Source organism: Berghia stephanieae, chromosome 4 (assembly GCF_034508935.2).
Source record: "Berghia stephanieae isolate SIO BIC M18660-M18661 chromosome 4, UCSD_Bste_1.3, whole genome shotgun sequence".
NCBI classification, from domain to species: domain Eukaryota; kingdom Metazoa; phylum Mollusca; class Gastropoda; order Nudibranchia; family Aeolidiidae; genus Berghia; species Berghia stephanieae.
The window spans coordinates 987,473-1,008,621 of NC_088363.1; the positions used below are offsets into that span (position 1 = coordinate 987,473).

General features: G+C 38.5%; 1 protein-coding gene across 1 annotated transcript; it reads right to left on the reverse strand.

Annotated features, from left to right (window-relative positions):
- Positions 1–10,261: 10,261 nt before the first annotated feature.
- Positions 10,262–17,671, reverse strand: LOC144971904 (uncharacterized). Its single transcript, XM_078912975.1, has 3 exons — positions 17,519–17,671; positions 12,798–13,135; positions 10,262–10,468 (listed from the first exon to the last, which is right to left on the reverse strand). Exons 2-3 carry the CDS (start codon positions 13,122–13,124, stop codon positions 10,268–10,270), a joined length of 528 nt encoding a protein of 175 aa, XP_078769101.1. The 5' UTR covers positions 13,125–13,135; positions 17,519–17,671; the 3' UTR covers positions 10,262–10,267.
- Between the last annotated feature and the right edge of the window lie 3,478 nt (positions 17,672–21,149).

Here is a 21,149-nt window from a genome sequence, read left to right on the forward strand (position 1 = left end):
TCCTTTATTCGTACAACACACAATTTGAACTGAAAGGAGGAGGAGGAGGAGGTGGTGGAGGAGGAAGAAGAAGAAGAAGAACATGAGGAGGAGGAGGAGGAGGAGGAGGAGGAGGAGGAGGAGGAGGAGGAGGAGGAGGAGGAGGAGGAGGTGGTGGTGGTGGTGGTGGTGGTGGAGGAAGAGGAGTAGGACAAGAAAGAGGAGGGGCAGGAGAAGGAGAAGAAAACTTAAGAGGCGGTGGAGGAGACAAAGGAAGAAGAGAAGGAACAGGTGGGGAAGAGGAGGAAGAGGAGAAGGAGGAGGAGAAGGAGGAGGAGTAGGTGCATGAGGTGGAGTAGGCAAAGGAAGTGGAGACGGAAGGGGAGGGGGGAAGAGGAGAAGGGGGTGGAGGGAAAGAAAGTAAAGGAAGAGGATACAAAGATAAAGAGCTGAAAAGGTAGAAGCACATTATTTTATAGAGCAGTAATCGAAAGTGTTTTGTCATTTTGTATAACAGCTTGGGGAGGCAATTGCTTAGCAGTGGAAAGGAACAAAATAAATTCAAATATTAAAAAATATATTAAACGCTATATAAATGATGTTGACGATGTAGATCTTTTATACGAGAAATTTTGTATAAATAAAATAACTAAAATATTAAATGACCAGTATCATCCACTAAGACCATCAGTTATTATGTCAGAAAGAAGTGGTCGCCCTTTCTCTATTTCAACGAAAACAGAGAGACACCGAAAATCATTTCTGCCGTCCAGTATTAGGCTTTATAACAACAAGCAATAATCATTTTATACAATTATTTCGCATTTTTAGTTTCAAAAAATGTAAATATTAAATTATTAATTTATTTGTTTTGCAATCTTTTCAATTTTTAATTTATAGTGACAGTTTTGACTATTTTACAGTGTTGGAATTATTCATATTATAAAGCGCAGCTCTGGTAATGGAGCTACTCCTTTTTCATATATTATACATCCTATTTCCATTGTATTTTTATCTTATTATGTAAATTATAACACGTCTGTACAAAAAATTTCCTTTTTGGGATGCAATAAAGTATTATTATTATTATTATTATTATTATTATTATTATTATTATTATTATTATTATTATTATTAAATGAAACAGTGCCAGTCAAAGTAAGATAGAAACTGGGGATTGAACCTCAGACCTCTTGATTGCTGGTCTGACGTGCTATCGTTACACCACAGATGTTTCACGAGAGTTAGAACGATTTTAATTCCTATCTTCTTCTCAAGGGTACGAGTTTTAAGCTGTGAATCCTCGCTTGTATTGCACAACACACACTTTGAACAGAAAGGAGGAGGAGGAGGAGGAGGAGGAGGAGGAGGAGGAGGAGGAGGTGGAGGATGAGGAAGAGGTAAAAAGAAAGAATAAGAAGAGAGGAGGAGGATGATGATGAGGAGGAGGAGGAAGAGGTAAAAAAGGAGAAGAAAAAAAAGAAGAGAGGAGGAGGATGATGAGTAGGAGGATGAGGAGGAGGAGAAGAAGAAGAAGGAGGAGGAGGAGGAGGAGGAGGAGGAGGAGGAGGAGGAGGAGGAGGAGGAGGAGGAGGGGAAGAAGAAGAAGAAGAAGAAGAAGAAGAAGAAGAAGAAGAAGAAGAAGAAGAAGAAGAAGAAGAAGAAAGTGAACACGAAGAACAAGAACAAGATGAAGAAGACAGGAGGAGGAGGAGAAGAAGAAAAAGAAGAGAAGAGGAGGAGGAGGAGGAGATGGAGGAGGAGGAAAAAGCAGAGGAAGCGGTATAAGTAAGGAGCGAGGAGAACGAGGAAGACGTAGCGTTTCTATATTATAATAAACCACCCCCACATCCTTAACACAAGGGACGTAATTCTCTAGCCTATTGTTATCGGTGGCAAATGAAATGATTGGTTTATCTCCCGTTGTTTACCGGGCTACATACAGTCGGCTGTATAGTGAAAAAAAAAAAAAAGAAGAATTCAATATTTCGGCCAGAAAACCCGTCCTTCAAATATCGATCGATTAAAATATCCCTCATCTTGTCAAAATATCTCAAACCTAAGACTTCGTGGAAGTCTCGCGTTTCAAATTTTTTTGAGAAGAAGAAGATCATTGTAATCGATCGATATTTGAAGGACGAGTTATCTGGCCAAAATTTTAAATACGTCTTTGTTTTTTGCCAAAGAACGTGAGAGCACGAGACTAGCGTCCATGAAAGACTCCCATCATTCCCAGTAATTGAATTGTTACGTCATCGTCTTGATCTCCTTAAAGAGTCTTATTCTCTGACAGCCTTCGTGTATCAAACGTTTGTCAGTTTGAGTCAAATTGAACACAGAATGTAAGTCGCTTAGCAGCTCTTTTCTAACGTGATTCTGGGCTCAGCCCCTTTCGGCCTGTGCTATAACAAACCACTTTCAATTTGTGAACTGTCACATCAAAACAGTATTGTGTCAGGAAAAACCATATGACATCGAAAAAAAATCATCATCATCATCATCATCATCATCATCATCATCATCATCATCATCATCATCATCAGCAAGATAATCATTATGATGATGATCATCATCATCATCATCATCATCATCATCATCATCATCATCATCATCATCATCATCATCATCACCATCATCATCATCATCATCATCATCATCATCATCATCATCACCATCATCATCATCATATCTCATCATTTTCATCATCATCATCATCATCATCATCATCATCATCATCATCATCATCATCATCATCATCATCATCATCATCATCATCATCATCATCTTCATCATCATCATCATCAATGCTATGGACATATATACTTATGAACTTCTCTAAGGAAAGAGTCGACCTTAGTTATCTATCGATATTCTTCCGCTAATCTCATCCCCTATTATGTTGTACATTCACACGACAATGTCATTGCAATTATATTTGTGTATTATGTATGTACTAGATACTTACATATGATTTTCACCATTTTCTAAGGAAAAAGTCATACATTTATGCCCATTAGCCATAAACGCACATTACATCACCATGCGGTCTCGTGGTATGACACCAGTTTTCGGGTCGTGAGTTCCTGGGTTTGAGCCTCGAGCGACATATGGTTGAGTCCTTGGAAAAGGCTGTTTACTGACATTCTCTCACCAAACTCAAGTGTAAAATGAGTACTTGGCCATTAACACCGTTGTCTTTGTCGAAAAAAATTAATATTGCTTAACAGGCGTCATGTCTCGTTCTACATATTGTGTGTTGCTTTTGGTCAGGGATTCTTTATAAAGCGCTTTGAGCACGTTTATTGGATATTGCGCTACATAAAAGCTCGTTCTTTTTAATTTATTGAAGACTGCGCTGAGGTTCCGGGTTTGAGGAGGGTCATTTAAATCGATCGATATTTGAAGGACCAATCTTCTGGTCAAATTTCTTAATACGTGTTTTTCCAGAGCGCGATAAAAGATTAAGATATACGACTTGTGGTTTGGCACTCGCTTTCGGAAAGCATGGTCCTGGGTTCGAGTCCCGCTAAAGCGGGAGATAGTTGAATGGTCAGACAAGGCTCTTTACTCACATAGTCTGAATTCTCTTTCATCGTCTCTGGTGTAAAATGAGTACCCGGACGTTAACAGCGTTGTCTATGATGGAAAATTTGGAATATCGCCTTACAGGCGTCATGATATGTGCTACATTTCAAGATTTGCTGTTGGATAGGGATCCCTTGTAAAGCGCTTTGAGCACTTTAGTGGATATTGCTCTATTTGAAATACTCAAGTTTTATTTTTTTTTTCTTGGTTCTTTTTTATTGTTTGTTTGTTGTTTTTTGTGTGTGTGTTTTTTTTAAATACTTTTTTGAATTAATGTTTGTTGCTCATTGGTTGTTTGTTTTCTTATTACTAATTTAATCTTAAATAGATACCATTATTTAGGTCCGATCCATCCCGGCATAACAACGCTCTCAGAGGGTGGGTTACAATTTATAATCAATTTAACTTCAAAGTTCCTTTTTAACTAAAAAAAAAATATGTTTGGCATTTGGGTCTTCTGAATATAATACGTTTTGGTGTGATGGTTCACAAATGGAAAGTGGTTTGTTATAGCACAGGCTGAAAGGGGCTGAGCCCAGAATCACGTTAGAAAAGAGCTGCTAAGCTACTTACATTCTGTGTTCAATTTGACTCAAACTGACAAACGTTTGATACACGAAGGCTGTCGGAGAATAAGACTATTTAAGGAGATCAAGACGATGACGTAACAATTCAATTACTGGGAATGATGGGAGTCTTTCATGGACGCTAGTCTCGTGCCCTCACGTTCTTTGGCAAAAAACAAAGACGTATTTAAAATTTTGGCCAGATAAATCGTCCTTCAAATATCGATCGATTACAATGATCTTCTTCTTTCCAAAAACTGAAACGCGAGACTTCCCGGAAGTCTTAGGTTTGAGAATTTTGGCAAGATGAGGGACATTTTAATCGATCGATAGTTGAAGGACGGGTTTTCTGGCCAAATTATTGAATACGCTTTCTTATAAGTGGACGGCCGACTTTACTGTAGCCCAGTAAACAACGGGAGATAAACCAATCATTTCAATTGCCTCCTGTAACAATAGGCCAGAGAATTACGTCCCTTATGTTAAGGTTGGAGCCGTTGGATGTGGGGGCGGTTTATTATACAGACACACTACTTCTTCCTGGTTCTCCTCACACCCTAATTATTCCTCCTCCTCCTCCTCCTCCTCCTCCTCCTCCTCCTCCTCCTCCTCCTTCTTCTTCTTCTTCTTTTTCCTCTTCTTCTTCTTCTTCTTCTTCTTCTTCTTCTTCTTCTTCTTCTTCTTCTTTCTTCTTCTTCTTCTTCTTCTTCTTCTTCTTCTTCTTCTTCTTCTTCTTCTTCTTCTTTCTTCTTCTTCTTCTTCTTCTTCTTCTTCTTCTTCTTCTTCTTCTTCTTCTTCTTCTTCTTCTTCTTCTTCTTCTTCTTCTTCTTCTTCTTCTTCTTCTTCTTCTTCTTCTTCTTCTTCTTCTTCTTCTTCTTCTTCTTCTTCTTCTTCTTCTTCTTCTTCTTCTTCTTCTTCTTCTTCTTCTTTCTTCTTCTTCTTCTTCTTCTTCTTCTCTTCTTCTTCTACTACTACTACTACTACTACTACTACTACTACTACTACTACTACTACTACTACTACTCCTTCTTCTTCTTCTTCTTTTTCTCCTCCTCTTCCTCCTCCTCCTACTCCTCTTCCTTCTTCTTCTTCTTCGTCTTCTTTTTTTTTTTTCTTCTTCTTCTTCTTCTTCTTCTTCTTCTTCTTCTTCTTCTTCTTCTTCTTCTTCTTCTTCTTCTTCTTCTTCTTCTTCTTCTTCACCTTCTTCTTCTTCTTCTTCTTCTTCTTCTTCTTCTTCTTCTTCTTCTTCTTCTTCTTCTTCTTCTTCTTCTTTTTCTTCTTCCTCTCCTCCTCCGCTTGGCTTGTAGTTGGTTTGTTTACAAATAACTTCTCCACCGGTGACGTCCAATTAAGGGACGCTACTCTTCCGCTAATCTCATTCCCTATAGGGCGAAGAATTCGTGACGTCATACCATCCACTCTTCCTGCTCCAAACTCTTTAGGAGGATGGATGTTCAGGTTCCAAACGCCTTGGAAGTGTATATGTAACCAGTCCTCCGCAGGAGTAATGATAAATCGATTGCATTTTGTTGCATCATAAGGTCCCATAGCTTTTTTAGCAACAGAATGTATAGATAGTATGCACTTGGCTAATAAGTTCACAACATTGCCATCCGGAAGTATAAATGGCCAACACACAAAACTGCGTGTAACCATGATCGTTTATAGTCTGGTTATTACAGTTTAGTGAGAATAACTCATAAACGCGGGTGGCAAAAAACAATAACAAACACCGGAGTGACGTCATCTTCGAACTATCTATAGGCAGACTCTTTAGATAACGGGGCGTAAATGAGAGAGCATTGATGGTCGTTTATTGACGACCAGAATGTTTGTAACTTATTCATTATTAATACTCCGAAAGACTGGTTACATAATACACACTTCCAAAGATTTAGGAACCAGAATAGTAGAGGATTTGGTGTCACGGTCCTTCACCCTTATTGATGCTATACGATAAATCTAAAAAACCACACCATCCGCCAGCCGGACAAAAATATATGTAGCATTAAACATTTATATATAATAGTCTGATTAAGACAATTAAGTGAGAACTACTCATCAAAATAGCTGGCTAAAAACAATAACAAATAGCTGAGTGACGTTAATTTCGTTTCTGCTGTGATTCCTCCTCCGCATCCCACTGAAAGAGTAAGACTCTAAATGTACTCACATTCTCTCAGATTTTATTGCCAGACATTATTGTATGGATAGTTCGAAGTTGACGTCACTCAGGTCTTTGTTATTGTTTTTTTGCCATCCACGTTTATGAGTAATTCTCACTTAACTGTATTAACCTGACTATAGATAGTTCGAAGATGACGTCACTCAGGTCTTTGTTATTGCTTTTTACCATCCGCGTTTATGAGTAATGCTCACTGAACTGTATTAACCCGACTATAAACTTTCATGGATACACACAGTTTTGTGTGTTGGTCCGCTATACTTCCGGATGGCAATGTTATGAGCTTCTTAGCCAAGCGCATACTATCTATAAACGATCATGGTTACACAGAGTTTTGTGTGTTGGTCCGTTATACTTCCGGATGGCAATGTTGTGAACTCCTTAGCCAAGCGCATACTATCTATAATACAATGACACATGATCCGGGTGGAACCTGAGCTCTATCCAACTCGAGCAAAACACCTGTGTAAATGTTTTGGCCAGAAAACTCGTCCTTCAAATACGATTCAATAGTCTGATGTCACGCCGCCTGGCAACGGCGGCCATCTTGGTTCTAAACAAAGAAAATCATTACGTTTTATTTTTCATGCTGGCTAGAACTTTTCATATGCCTTGTGATCAGAATGTGTAAAAGTCAAAACATGATCAAATGTATGTGTTTTTTTTTCCCTCTGGATACGCTTTATACTCGCCGGAGAAATATTTCACACGGGCGTCCGCCATTGTTTAGAGCCAGTGTTACTATACCCCATGCGTCATAAGGAAAGAAGTGACGTTACGACTATTGAATCCTATTTCGATCTATTTAAAATACTCACATCTTGGCAAAAACGACCAAACCTGAGACTTCTAAGTTCCTGGTTTGAGAGTTTTTGCAATGGTGAGGGTCACTTTAATAGATCAATATTTGGAGGACGAGGTTTCTGGTCAAAATTTTAAATACGTGTTTTTTAGAAACGACAAAATTATGACACGCTTTTTCTTTCTTACTCTTCGCACTCGCTAATTCCTCTTTCCCCAAATACTCCTCTCCCCCCCCCCCCCCCCCCTCCTCTTCCAACTCCTCCTCCTCATCTTCCTCCTCTTCCCCACCTGTTCCTTCTCTTCTTCCTTCGTCTCCTCCACCGCCTCTTAAGTTCTTCTTCTTCTTCTTCCTCCTCCTCCTCCACCTCCTCCTCCCCCTCCTCCCCCGCCTCCATCTCCTCCTCCTCATCCTTTCGGTTCAAAGTGTGTGTTGTGCGAATAAAGGAGTTAAAATCGCTCCAACTCTCGTGAAACATCGGCTGCGTAAGGATAGCACGTCTGACCAGCAATAAGGAGGTCTAAGGTTTGATCCCCAGTTGATGAAAGCTGCTTTTGGTACTCCTCTTCCATTCCTCCTCTCCCCCCCCCCCCCCCCCCAGTGACCAGAGACCCTTTAGTTAACTTCAACTTTTAATTGGAGATTAATTGGAGATTTTTTATAGAACACTATCCATTAAAAGTGCTCAAAGCGCTTGACAAAGGTCCCAAGCCAACAGCAACATATGTATGACCAGACGTTACAGTGCTATACGATGACAGAACGCTTTTATTCAATGTGGCCAAAGGCCCGTTAGTTCTTCTTCTTCTTCTTCTTCTTCTTCTTCTTCTTCTTCTTTTTTTTATTATTATTATTATTATTATTGTTATTATTATTATTATTATTATTATTATTATTATTATTATTATTATTATTATTATTATTATTATTATTATTATTATTATCATTATTATTATTATCATTATTATTATTATTATTATTATTATTATTATTATATTTTATTATATTATTATTATTATTATTTATTATTATTATTATTATTATTATTATTATTATTATTATTATTATTATTATTATTCAACTTCTTTTTCTCCTCCTCCTCCTCTTCCTCATCCTCCACCTCCTCCTCCTCCTCCTCCTCCTTCTTCCTCTACCTCCTCCACCTTCTTCCTCTACCTCCTCCTCCTTCTTCCTCTACCTCCTCCTCCTCCTTACTGTTCAAAGTGTGTGTTGTGCAATACAAGCGAGGATTCACAGCTTAAAACTCGTACCCTTGAGAAGAAGATAGGAATTAAAATCGTTCTAACTCTCGTGAAACACCTGTGGTGTAACGATAGCACGTCTGACAAGCAATCAAGAGGCCAGAGGTTCAATCCCCAGTTGATGAGGACTGATTGGAAAGGGGGAGGGGGATTGTTTGGGTTTTTTTTTACTTGCATGTTTCGATATTACTTTGTCTGGCACTATTTCATTCCCGCCTTTTTGGCTCTTTATCTTTGTTTCCTCTTCTTTTACTTTCTTTCTATTTCCCTCCTCCTCTACCCCCCCCCCCCCCCCCGCTTCCTTCGTCCCCTCCACCTCTTGCACCTACTCCTTCTCCTCCTCCTCCTCTCCCAGTCCCCCCCCCCCCCTTCCTTCGTCTCCTCCATCTTTTGCACCTACTCCTTCTCCTTCTACCCCCCCCCCCGTTCCCCCCCCCCCCCCCCGCTTCCTTCGTCCCCTCCACCTTTTGCACCTACTCCTTCTCCTTCTACTCCTCTTCCATTTCCTCCTTTCTCCCCGCATCCCAACTGAAATTAAATGGTAAGATTTATATAGGGGATGAGATTGGCGGAAGAGTAGCGTTCCTTGATTGGACGTCACCGTGGAGAAGTTATTTGTAAACAAACCAACTACAAGCCAAGCGCCCCAAATACAAAATTAATTATTCATATTTCTCTACAAAAATGCATAACGTTGATTATGATATGCATTTTTGTACAGAAATATGAATAATAAATTTTGTATTTGGAGCGATGGTTTGTAGTTGGTTTGTTTACAAATAACTTCTCCACCGGTGACGTCCAATCAAGGGACGCTACTCTTCCGCTAATCTCATTCCCTATAGATAGTTCGAAGATGACGTCACTCAGGTCTTTGTTATTGTTTTTTGCCATCCGCGTTTATGAGTAATGCTCACTGAACGGTATTAACCCAACTATAAACGTTCATGGATACACACAGTTTTGTGTGTTGATCCGTTATACTTCCGGATGGCAATGTTATGAGCTTCTTCGACAAGCGCACACTATCTATAAGTTTCATGTATGCCGTTATAATGAAGTACAGTATTTTTCAAATAACCTCCCTATCAATACTCTCAAATGGTTTCTTGGAGTCAATAAAATTCATATAAAGTGGTGACTGCCACTCAATGGACAATTCTATTATTATTATTATTATCCCGAGCGTTCCTATAGATAGTTCGAAGATGACGTCACTCAGGCCTTTGTTATTGTTTTTGCCATCCGCGTTTGTGAGTTGTTCTCACTAAACTGTATTAACCAGACTATAAAAGTTCATGGTTACACAGAGTTTGTGTGTTGGTCCGTTATACTTCCGGATGGCAATGTTGTGAACTCCTTGGCCAAGCGCATTCTATCTATAATATATGGTAGGTATAGGCTGTCTTTTCTGATGTTAAGGAAAGACTTTATGGGCACCCTGTAGTTCTGTTCTGTGATAACTGTTCTCTCTCAAATTCATCATCATCATCATCATCATCATCATCATCATCATCATCATTATCATCATCATCATCATCATCATCATCATCCTCATCATCATCATCATCATCATCATCATCATCATCATCATCGTCATCGTCATCATCATCATCATCATCATCATCATCATCACAGCTCTTGTTTCGTTTAGTAAAGGTAACACGAAAAATAACTAAAAAGTTAACAATCCCGTTCCCAACCTACAACGATCGACGAACGACGAGGAAGAAAACGAAGATTTGTCGTAAGTGTCAAAGGAGAGATCTTCGGTTTCTTCCTTGTCGTTCGTCGATCGTTGTAGTTTGGGAATGTTATCGTTAACTCGCTAAGATATCTAAATAAAAACATTATAACACGTTTCCTTTTCAAATCTCATACAGTAGATTTAAGAATCAATGTATTCGCATTTCTTTGGACGCGTGAACTTGCTGGAGTCGATTTTGCCAAATTGTATGTTGCTCCAATTGTAGTCAGTGATAAGACCCCCGCGTATTTTCAGTGGCATGCAATGCTTGTTCACTGTCGTTATGAAGTCACTGTCATACCCCCTAAAGGACTTGGCGTTGTACGTGTAGGTCTTCACGCCCTGTTCAGAAAAAATAATAGATAATACTTGCATAATAATACTGCCAAAGTCTATAAAACACATTCAATTTTGGTCAGAAAATTCGTCCTCCAAATATCGATCGATGAGAATGAATATCATCTGGGCAGAAACTCTCAAAAATGGGTCTTCACAAAGTCTTCTATAAACTCCCAGGTTTGAGATTGTTTGCCAAGAAGAGAGTCATGTTCATCAAACACCATTTGAAGGACGAGTTTCCTGGCCAAAATATTTAATATTTCTCTTTTCAGAGTCAGATAGAATAATAATAGCAAACAAATAATTATCCTTACATTTTTAGCAATTCCTGTCGAAAGACAAGAACTTTACGAACGGCTATGTGGTTTAGTGGTATAACACTCGCTTTCGGATTGGAAGGTCCTGGGTTCGAGCATTGCTCGGCGCATATTTCTTGGATAACATTCTTTACTCACATTCCCTCACTGTCTCTGCCGGAAAAAAATATAATAACCGGCGACATGTCTCGTTCTCCATGCCACGTATTGCTGTTGGTCAGATAACCTATGAACACGTTTAGTGTATATTGCCCTATATGAAAGCTCAAGGTTCTTTTTACATCACATACTTCTTCTCTCAGCTTATCTCGCATTTTGTAGGGTTGCCATAATGAATGCCATATCTCCATGCATCTCGGTTCATAGCAACAGCATCCTCCAGGCCCAGTTCTTTCATATCGTCCAATAATCTATCCAGGCATCTTGTCTTTGGGCGTCCCTTTTTTGTTTTGTTTTTTTCCGCTAATTATATATCCAATATTTTCCTTCCCACGTATTCCTCGCGTCTCTCGTCTCTAAACATGTCCAAACTATTTCACTCAAATTTATTGATACATTCTTTACTTCTGTCAACCTTCGAATTATTTATCTTTTCTTGTCCAGCCAAGTGACTATCTCAACATCCTCATTTCTGTCACCTCAACTTATTTATCTTGTTTCTTTGTTGTATCTGCTGTCTATAAATTTATACAACATTGCCCTGTCTTACATCACATACATATTTTCCAAATATTGCCATAAGCTAAACACAAGAAATACATTACTTTTCTCTGACGTGGTGGCTGAGCCACTCGACTCAAGAGTAAATGAATAACTTACCTATCTATAGATCTGCATTCATAAAGAGCGATATCTTCTAAACGTGCTCAAAGATCTTTACATTGGGTCCTTGACAACATCAACGTTTTAAAACGAGAGCATTAGGCCCGAGGGGAAATTTGTCTTTCTTTTCAATTTCAGTCGTCTGGAATAACCCAGTCGTATAAAATAACACCAGATGTATGATATAACCCAGTCGCGTGGAATAATGATGTCGTGTTGAATAAACCAGTCGTATAAAATAACCCAGATGTATGAAATAACCCAGTCGTGTGGAATAACCTAGTCGTCTGGAATAACCCAGTCGTATAAAATAACCCAGTCGTAAATTTTGGATTTTTGGTTTCTGTCTCATTTGTTTAACGTTTTTAGAGGCGGGGATGGCTATTCTGCTACTACGCTATCATAACATCGGGTTTTCCCCAAAAGCAAAGGAGTATTATAAAAATGTGAGATATTGCTTGCAATTCTCCAATCAATTATTCTACCTGAGACAATAGGCAAAAAGTGTGATGATTGAAACTGGTTCCTATTTCACTGGAAGTGTAAACTGATTTCAGTGAGATGGCATCTTATTGTCTAGACTAAGTATATGCTGTTCTACTGCTACTAAAGTAGTTATGCTACCTCTATGTAATATATTCATCATCAGTATTCCAAAGGACCGGATGTATACACGCTCCCAAGGATTTAGGAACCAAAAGAGTAGAGGATATGACGTCACCACTTGTCTTCCCTATTTCGTCATTAAACCTGATCTCGTTCCAATTGTTCATTCGGACTTAATACCAGATTGACACCTGGAGTAACAAGATTCAGTCCCTTGTGTGTAGATTGGTGGACTTCGGATTGGTCGGTGCCCGTTTAGAGTGGTTCAAATTTGAGTCCTTGGAAAAGACTTTTTACTCACAGTCTCCCATTGCACTCAGGTATAAATGAGTACCTGGCAGTCGACAGTTTACAGTTTAGTCTCATTTGAAATAAAACAAACGATTGCGATATTTCTTAACAGTCATCATGTCTCGTCCTACCTCAAGCACGTTAAGTAAATATTGCGCTATATAACAGCTCAAGTCTCTTTTGTTTGGTTTTGTAATTTGAGCGTTTAAAGGCTCATTTTTCTCGTCGAGAATCCAGAATCTGTGAAAACGCACAATAGATATAAATATTAAGAATTGTTTGAATAAAATTTTTACCGGAGATGTCTTGTATTCGGGAGGGTTGTCCACAAGCTTCGCATCGTCTGGGATACATTGCGCAAAATGGAATGCATGGTTCGGTTCGTAGAGACAATCCGAGCTCGAGTAGTAATTATAGAAAGTTGACTCAGAATTATTGAAAAAATAATGTGAGCCGTAGTTACTGGAATAATAATAGAATAGATTGTTTTTGAAATCCATGGTGTATTGCATCTTATCACCATGGGCAGTATTCGTAGCTGAGACTTGGTCAGGAATGCAGCATTTTGGTGTCGCCGAAGACGATGAGACCAGGACAGCAGCTAAAACTAAAAGCTTCAACATCTTTTTTTCTCCTGGGAATAAAAATGTAGTTATCGATTGGTAAATATATATATATATATATATATATATATATATATATATATATATATATTATATATATATATATATTATATTATATATATATATATAATATATATATATATATAAAAATCATAAGATATCGTTGCCTAGGCATTCCACGAAGGAATATAGATAACTCATCAAACAAGATGTCTGATGTCAACAGGAATCACCCATGTTGTCCAAGTGAGCAAATTGGGGGTTAATAGTCTTGCTCAAGGAAAAAAAACGAAAGTGCCTGAAGCTGGGCTCGAACCCGGGTCACAGTGCAATGCCTTAACCACTCGTCCACTTCGCCCCCGTATATATATATATATATATATATATATATATATATATATATATTACACACACACACACACACGAGCATAGCTGTCCAATCAATGAACGTGATGATGATAAATAAATCGGATCAAATGAAAATTTATGATTCAAATGTTGATTAAAATTGAAATCAATTTTTATTGTCTTCATAGATATTACACTTTTTGACTTCGTAAGAGAATTCCACGGAGCTATTTGTTTGGGCACGGAGAGATATTTTCCACATTTAATATCTTATATATTTCGTTCACTTATCACAGAATTCTTTCTAAAGGTAAAGAGCGGAGAATGGCTGATATCAATTTTCAGAAATTGGTTGTATAGAGGAATAACTAACTGGTATTGATGCCATGCGTTTAGGTATAATACTCAAAAAACGTCCGCCGGATAAAACGTACCAGCACACAGGATGTGTAACTTTAAAAGTTAAAGTCTGACTGATATAATTTAGTGAGAAATTGTCATTAAAATTCCTGTCTAAAAAACAATTACAAATAGCTGAGTGACTATGGGATTTGACGAAACCGAATTGATTTTCCCATGAAATCATCACAATGTCTAATGAATCTTACAATACACACAAAGCATCGTGTGTTCTCATTTTGTGTGTGTGTGTGTGTGTCTGTATATATATATATATATATATATATATATATATATATATATATATATATATATATACATATATATAATATATAATATATATATATATATATATATATATATATATATATACGCTGTTAACGGCCAGGTACTCATTTAATAATAATAATAATAATAACAATAATAAGCATATTTATATAGCACCTTTCGTCGAAACCCCAAAGCGCTTTAAAAAAAAAAAATAAAAAAAAATAAAATAAAATCAAACAAACAAACAAAAACAAAAACGAAGCAAAAAATTCAACCAAGGTATCAAAACAATTAAGAGCATAAAAGGGCATCAATATATCATCAATATAAATGTCACATACAATACATTTAAAATTCAATTAAGTAAATATTTCCTGAAAAGAGATGTTTTCAGGGCTTTTTTGAAAATGTCTATTGAGCTCGAGAATCTCACAGATTGAGGGAGATGATTCCAAATCGTGGGTCCGGATTTCATAAGAGACGGTGAGAAAATGTGAATAAATGCCTTTTCCAAGGAATCAACTATGCGCCGAGCGATGGTCAAACCCAGGACCTTCCGATTCGAAAGCCAGTGGCGTAACAAAAGACCACATACCCTGAGTGATGCCAAGCTACTAGAAGATGTGGACTGTAAAGACAAATAAACAAAATTGAATAAATAACAGATTTAAAAACGAGGAGTTGTGTAATGTGTTCAGCGCTGGAAGGCAGATTTTTACAGAGCTCTTGAAATGATTGCATTTTACGGCTTTTTAAGTCTTGTTTCTATATAGGACGAATTTTATTTCATATTCAAAGGACTTCTTTTTGACTTTGTGCTGCTTTTGACGAAATTTCGTGGATTTTAAACTATTAATTTTGCAATATTTATTTAAAGATTTTTTAATTTTTGCAAGGATTATATCATCTATTAAGACCATTTTTGTTTATGTTTACGATTTTAAGGGAAAAACAGTGAGCTATTTTACTCTTATTACAAGAACGGTCTACGATGAACATCGAAAATGGCAACACCTAATTATTGTTATAACTATTCACCCCAACACCTACGTACTCGTACAATATGACACACCATTAATAATACACCGAATTTAGAAATAGTGAACCTTTTGAAATCTTTTGAATTATTCAAGGCATACAGAAAATAACAAAAATAGGAAATAAAGGTGAAACTGATGAATGAAAGACGAAAACTAGAACGCAACAGCAATGATTGTAAAGCAAATACGATTATAAAACGTGAGTGTAAGAGAGCAAAGGAAGATTAGATTGAACATGAATGTCACAGAATTGAAAGACTAAAACAACCTAACACCAAACAATTCTACAATTCAACACAAGATCTAAGTGGAAAACGATCAGCCGTGGTAAGAAAATGCGTTAAAGACGCAAACGGTAATATACTTATCGACAACAACGAAATTTTGGAACGTTGGGCGGTATACATAAAAAATATTTACGCGGATGACAAAAGAGGGACGTGCCTGGATAAAGAAATCTCTACTGTGAACACCGGTCCCCAGATTATGAGAGAAGAAGTAGAAGCTGCTTGCAAAGAGATGAAAAATTGGAAAGCGGTAGGCCAAGATAGTTTCTCAATAGAATTGATTGACGCCCTGGACGATCTGGGAATAGACATTCTGACAAATGCCTTTAATGTCATATACAAAAAGGGTGAATTGCCTAATCTTTTGAGACAATCGGTATTCATTACAATACCCAAAAAAACAAGGAACTATTGTTTGTGACCAACACAAAACAATCAGCATAATGAGCGAGGCCACAAAAATTATGTTAAAAATTTTTATGAAAATAATGAGGAGCAAGATCTCTCCAGAGATAAGTGACGAGCAGTTTGGTTTTGTTAAAGAAAATGATACGGTAAATGCAATCTTTACATTGAAAACAATGATGCAACGGTCAATCGAAAAACAAAAATCACTTTATCTATGCTTCATTGATTATTCCAAAGCTTTTGATTCAGTACAGCACGAAACGCTATTCAAAGTCTTAGAAAAGATCGGTGTAGACAGTTAAGACCTTCGAATTGAGAAAAAAAAACTTATTCTGGAATCAAACAGCGTGTGTCAAACTTGATAATGAAACATCGGACTTCTTTAACATCGAGAAGGGAGTAAGACAAGGTAGCGTCTTATCACTGGACCTTTTTAACATATATAGTGAAATAATATCCAAAGAAATTGAGGATATGAAAGGCGTCCTCGTTGGAGGCAGAATATGAATAGCGTAAGATACGCAGACGATGGTACTCTGAAGGCATATTCTCCAGAACACGTGCAGAAATATATTTTAGATAGACTGGTTTGCAAAAGTGAAGAGATGGGCCTGAAACTAAATGTTAAGAAAACCCGAATGCATGGTGCTTTCAAAGAATGACAACACGATCTTCCACTTGTCAGGCAAAGGAGAGACCATCAAACAAGTAAAGAAATTTAAATATTCAGGCACTATCATTATCCATGACGCACGTGACATAGAGGATATAAAACAAAGAATAGCAATCGCAAAAAATATGTTCCATATAATGCGACCAGTTGTGTCAAACAACAACCTAAAGTTGAAGACCAGAATGAAAGTAGTAGAAACACATGTTATAAGTACCCTTTTATACGGTTGTCAAACGTGGACGCTTGACAAAGGATGTACGAGAAGGTTAGAGGCATTTGAGATGTGGGTGTATAGAAGAATGTTGAGGCTATCATGGACAGCATGTATACGAACAAGGAAGTGTTGGGGAAGGTGAGAAAGGGAAGAATATTGATTGATACCATCAGAAAGAGGCAGTTACGCTTTCTGGGGCATGTGTGGATAAGAGATGGAATAGAAAAGACAAAGAATGACTTATCTAAATAACATAAGAATGGCTAAATGTGATTTCATGCGCACCGCAGAGGATCGTGATTCGTGGAGACAGCTGACCGGCAACGTGCTCAAGAGCACGAAAAAATAACAGAATACCAAACATGGAACGTTTTGAGGCCAAAAACCCTCTTCAGCAAACAACAACAACAACAAAATACAATGAAAACATACATACCAGATCGACGCACAGAAATATTTACCTTTATGATATAAAATCTTGGAATGTAAACAAAAAGATCGTTTGCTTGGTTACTAAGGACTTAGCAAATTGATCGGAATATTAAACTACGAATAAAATTTGATGCGTAAGAAATAAGACGAGTAGAATGAGAAATGGGTATCAAATGTATCAGTCCATATAAATTAAATAAAGCCATGAATATAACAATCTAGACGTATGAAGAATGAACAGTCATTCAATTAAAATGTTGTGATCATGAATTTGAGCTAATCTTTATAATATCTACTTCAACGATGAAGAAAATTGCACCAACCTTAGAACCTAAGAAGACCACAGAGGCAGTTGTCTAGTAATAAATCCCGGTCTGGTGTTGAGTTCACGAGGATTTAAACAGCCAGGGTTTTGATGAAATGTGTCCTGTTGGCGACGAGATTTTATAGTATATAGCAGACACCTACGCAAAATGAGCGAGCTGCCTTGGTGTCGGGATGAACAGGTAGGTTGAAATGACCATAACTCTGTTTTTGGATTGTTGGCATTGTCCCGTGGATGCGGTGCAAAGCGACCTTCCAGTTCGCCAACGAAACAGATGTTACAAAATGGGAACCTAATGACATATACACACATGACATATAATATGACGCACGCAGTATATACAGATTTGAGCTTTAAAACAAAACAAAAAACTTGAGCTTTTATATAGGGCATAATCCACTAAACGTGATCAAAGCGCTTTACAAAGGGTCCCTGGCAAACAGCAACACGTAACATGTTGGACTTGACATGACGTCTGTTAGGCGATATTACAATATTTTTCGGACAATATATAACGCTGTTAACGGCCAGGTACTCATTTTACACCTGAGTACGATGAGAGAATGTGAGTAAAGGGCCTTTTCCAAGGACTCAACTATACGCCGAGCGAGACTCGAACCCAGGACCTTCTGATCCGAAAACGAGTGTCATACCACTACACCACATAGCCGCACAGATACAAGGTATTGTGATGGTTCAGACTTTCTCCTGGAATCTCCGGCTCAAATTTATGATAACAACTTTTCATATGGATCGCTGCCAATTCTGCATACTTCTGGATTATTATTTTCATCGCTTTATTTGATTTATCTCATCCGACACATTTGACACTTATCTTTTATTCTACTCGTCCTCTTTTACGCACCAACATTAATGGGTAGTTTAGTATTTCGCTCCATTTGGCACATCCTTTGTAACCAAGCAAACCCTTCTTTTGGTTTACATTCCAAAATCTTATAACAGAAAACTATCTGAACAAGTGTGTATGGAAGGTGCCAGAAAAAGGAAAATGGAAAATACAAGACCAAAAAAAAAGCATCCCAAAAAATCAGTCTACCTGGACTGGGGATCGAACCTCAGACCTTCTGATTACCGGTCAGACGTGCTACCATTACACCACAAAGACTCCACTGACAGGTAAAAATAGTGTTTATTTGGTCGTTTCCTTTTCCTCGGAGATTACCTGTTAGGCGTAGCTCTGTCTATCGTAAAAGAAATACAAGAGACAGCCAAGAACTGGTCTATCTACAAAGATGTCTAATATTATCTTATATGAGTACTGATTTGTATTTCCAAACTGTCAGTGTGTTTAGAATTAAAGATGAGAAACATTAAAATATGATTTTTGAAAGTACAATGATGAATATCAAACGTGGTTTTATTCCAGTGATTCTCAGACCAACTGTATTGTTTACCACACCAACGCCGGTGATCCCCATGGTGTCCAATGTGGGCAAAAATCCTGTGCGACTGAGGCATGGATTGGGTCAAACGTACCTAGACGAGCTCCATCACCGGTACAAAACGTGGGATCTATGTGGGCCATAACGTCAAACGTACCTAGACGAGCTCCATCACCGGTACAAAACGTGGTGTCTATGTGGGCCATAACGTCAAACGTACCTAGACGAGCTCCATCACCGGTACAAAACGTGGTGTCTATGTGGGCCATAACGTCAAACGTAACTAGACGAGCTCCATCACCGGTACAAAACGTGGTGTCTATGTGGGCCATAACGTCAAACGTAGCTAGACGAGCTCCATCACCGGTACAAAACGTGGTGTCTATGTGGGCCATAACGTCAAACGTACCTAGACGAGCTCCATCACCGGTACAAAACGTGGGATCGATGTGGGCCATAACGTCAAACGTACCTAGACGAGCTCCATCACCGGTACAAAACGTGGGATCGATGTGGGCCATAACGTCAAACGTACCTAGACGAGCTCCATCACCGGTACAAAACGTGGGGTCTATGTGGGCCATAACGTCAAACGTACCTAGACGAGCTCCATCACCGGTACAAAACGTGGTGTCTATGTGGGCCATAACGTCAACGTACTAGACGAGCTCCATCACCGGTACAAAACGTGGTGTCTATGTGGGCCATAACGTCAAACGTACCTAGACGAGCTCCATCACCGGTACAAAACGTGGGATCTATGTGGGCCATAACGTCAAACGTACCTAGACGAGCTCCATCACCGGTACAAAACGTGGGATCATGTGGGCCATAACGTCAACGTACCTAGACGAGCTCCATCACCGGTACAAAACGTGGGTCTATGTGGGCCATAACGTCAAACGTACCTAGACGAGCTCCATCATCGGTACAAAACGTGGGTCTATGTGGGCCATAACGTCACACGTACCTAGACGAGCTCCATCACCGGTACAAAACGTGGTGTCTATGTGGGCCATAACGTCAAACGTACCTAGACGAGCTCCATCACCGGTACAAAACGTGGGATCTATGTGGGCCATAACGTCACACGTACCTAGACGAGCTCCATCACCGGTACAAAACGTGGGATCTATGTGGGCCATAACGTCACACGTACCTAGACGAGCTCCATCACCGGTACAAAACGTGGGATCTATGTGGGCCATAACGTCAACGTACCTAGACGAGCTCCATCACCGGTACAAAACGTGGGATCTATGTGGGCCATAACGTCACACGTACCTAGACGAGCTCCATCACCGGTACAAAACGTGGGATCTATGTGGGCCATAAGGTCCAGTCCTAAATATAGAGGACCTACCAAATTTCTCTGTCGTCGAAATAGAATTTAGTAGTGTATTTATGTCTTTATTGGTGTTCTTCTGTTGTTAGCCGAAGAGGATGTTGAACCCGAAACGTACTGCGTTTGGGGTTTTTTTTCAATTTTAAAGCTGCTATATTCATTTTCGTTTATAACATAATTATCATTTATTTAATTGGTTCGTGGTGACCTGAAACATCTTGAAGGGAAAAAAATATCAAACGTATTTTTGAATTAATTACCAAATACATAATTTTCGAAAACAGATTGATAATGTTTGTTTTGTTTTGTAATTTTTGTTTGTTTGTCAGTTTGATTTTGTTTTCTTTATTATATTTATTATCGACTGTGGTCGCACACAATGACATCTATTCTATCGTATAATTGCTTGGGTCGTGGTGACCAACAACATCTAGAAATGAAAATTATAGCAGGAGAGAAATATAAAGAAAATAAATGCGACTCATATATAAGGGAACAACACAAAACAAACAACATTTCGGCCCTTGGCCTTCGTCAGGAGACAAACAACAAAACTCAAAAATGTAATGTTGCAATAATTCACATTTTGTCAAGTGTGGAAACAATGTAAATATATGGAGATGACGTTGGATGTAGATGCAAGAAGAGGAGTAAGAGAAGGGATAGGGGGGAGGAATGGGAGAGAGAGAGAGAGAGAGAGAGAGAGAGAGAGAGGGGGAGAGAGAGAGACAGACAGAGCGAGAGAGAAAGAGAGAAAGAATATGTGTGTTTGTGTGCTCGCGCGCTTGCGTGTGTGTGTGCAATGTATGGTTTGGTGGGTTTGGGTGGGAGGAAAGAATGGAGTGGTAATATGTGACCCTACGCCTCGAAGCGGTATTAAG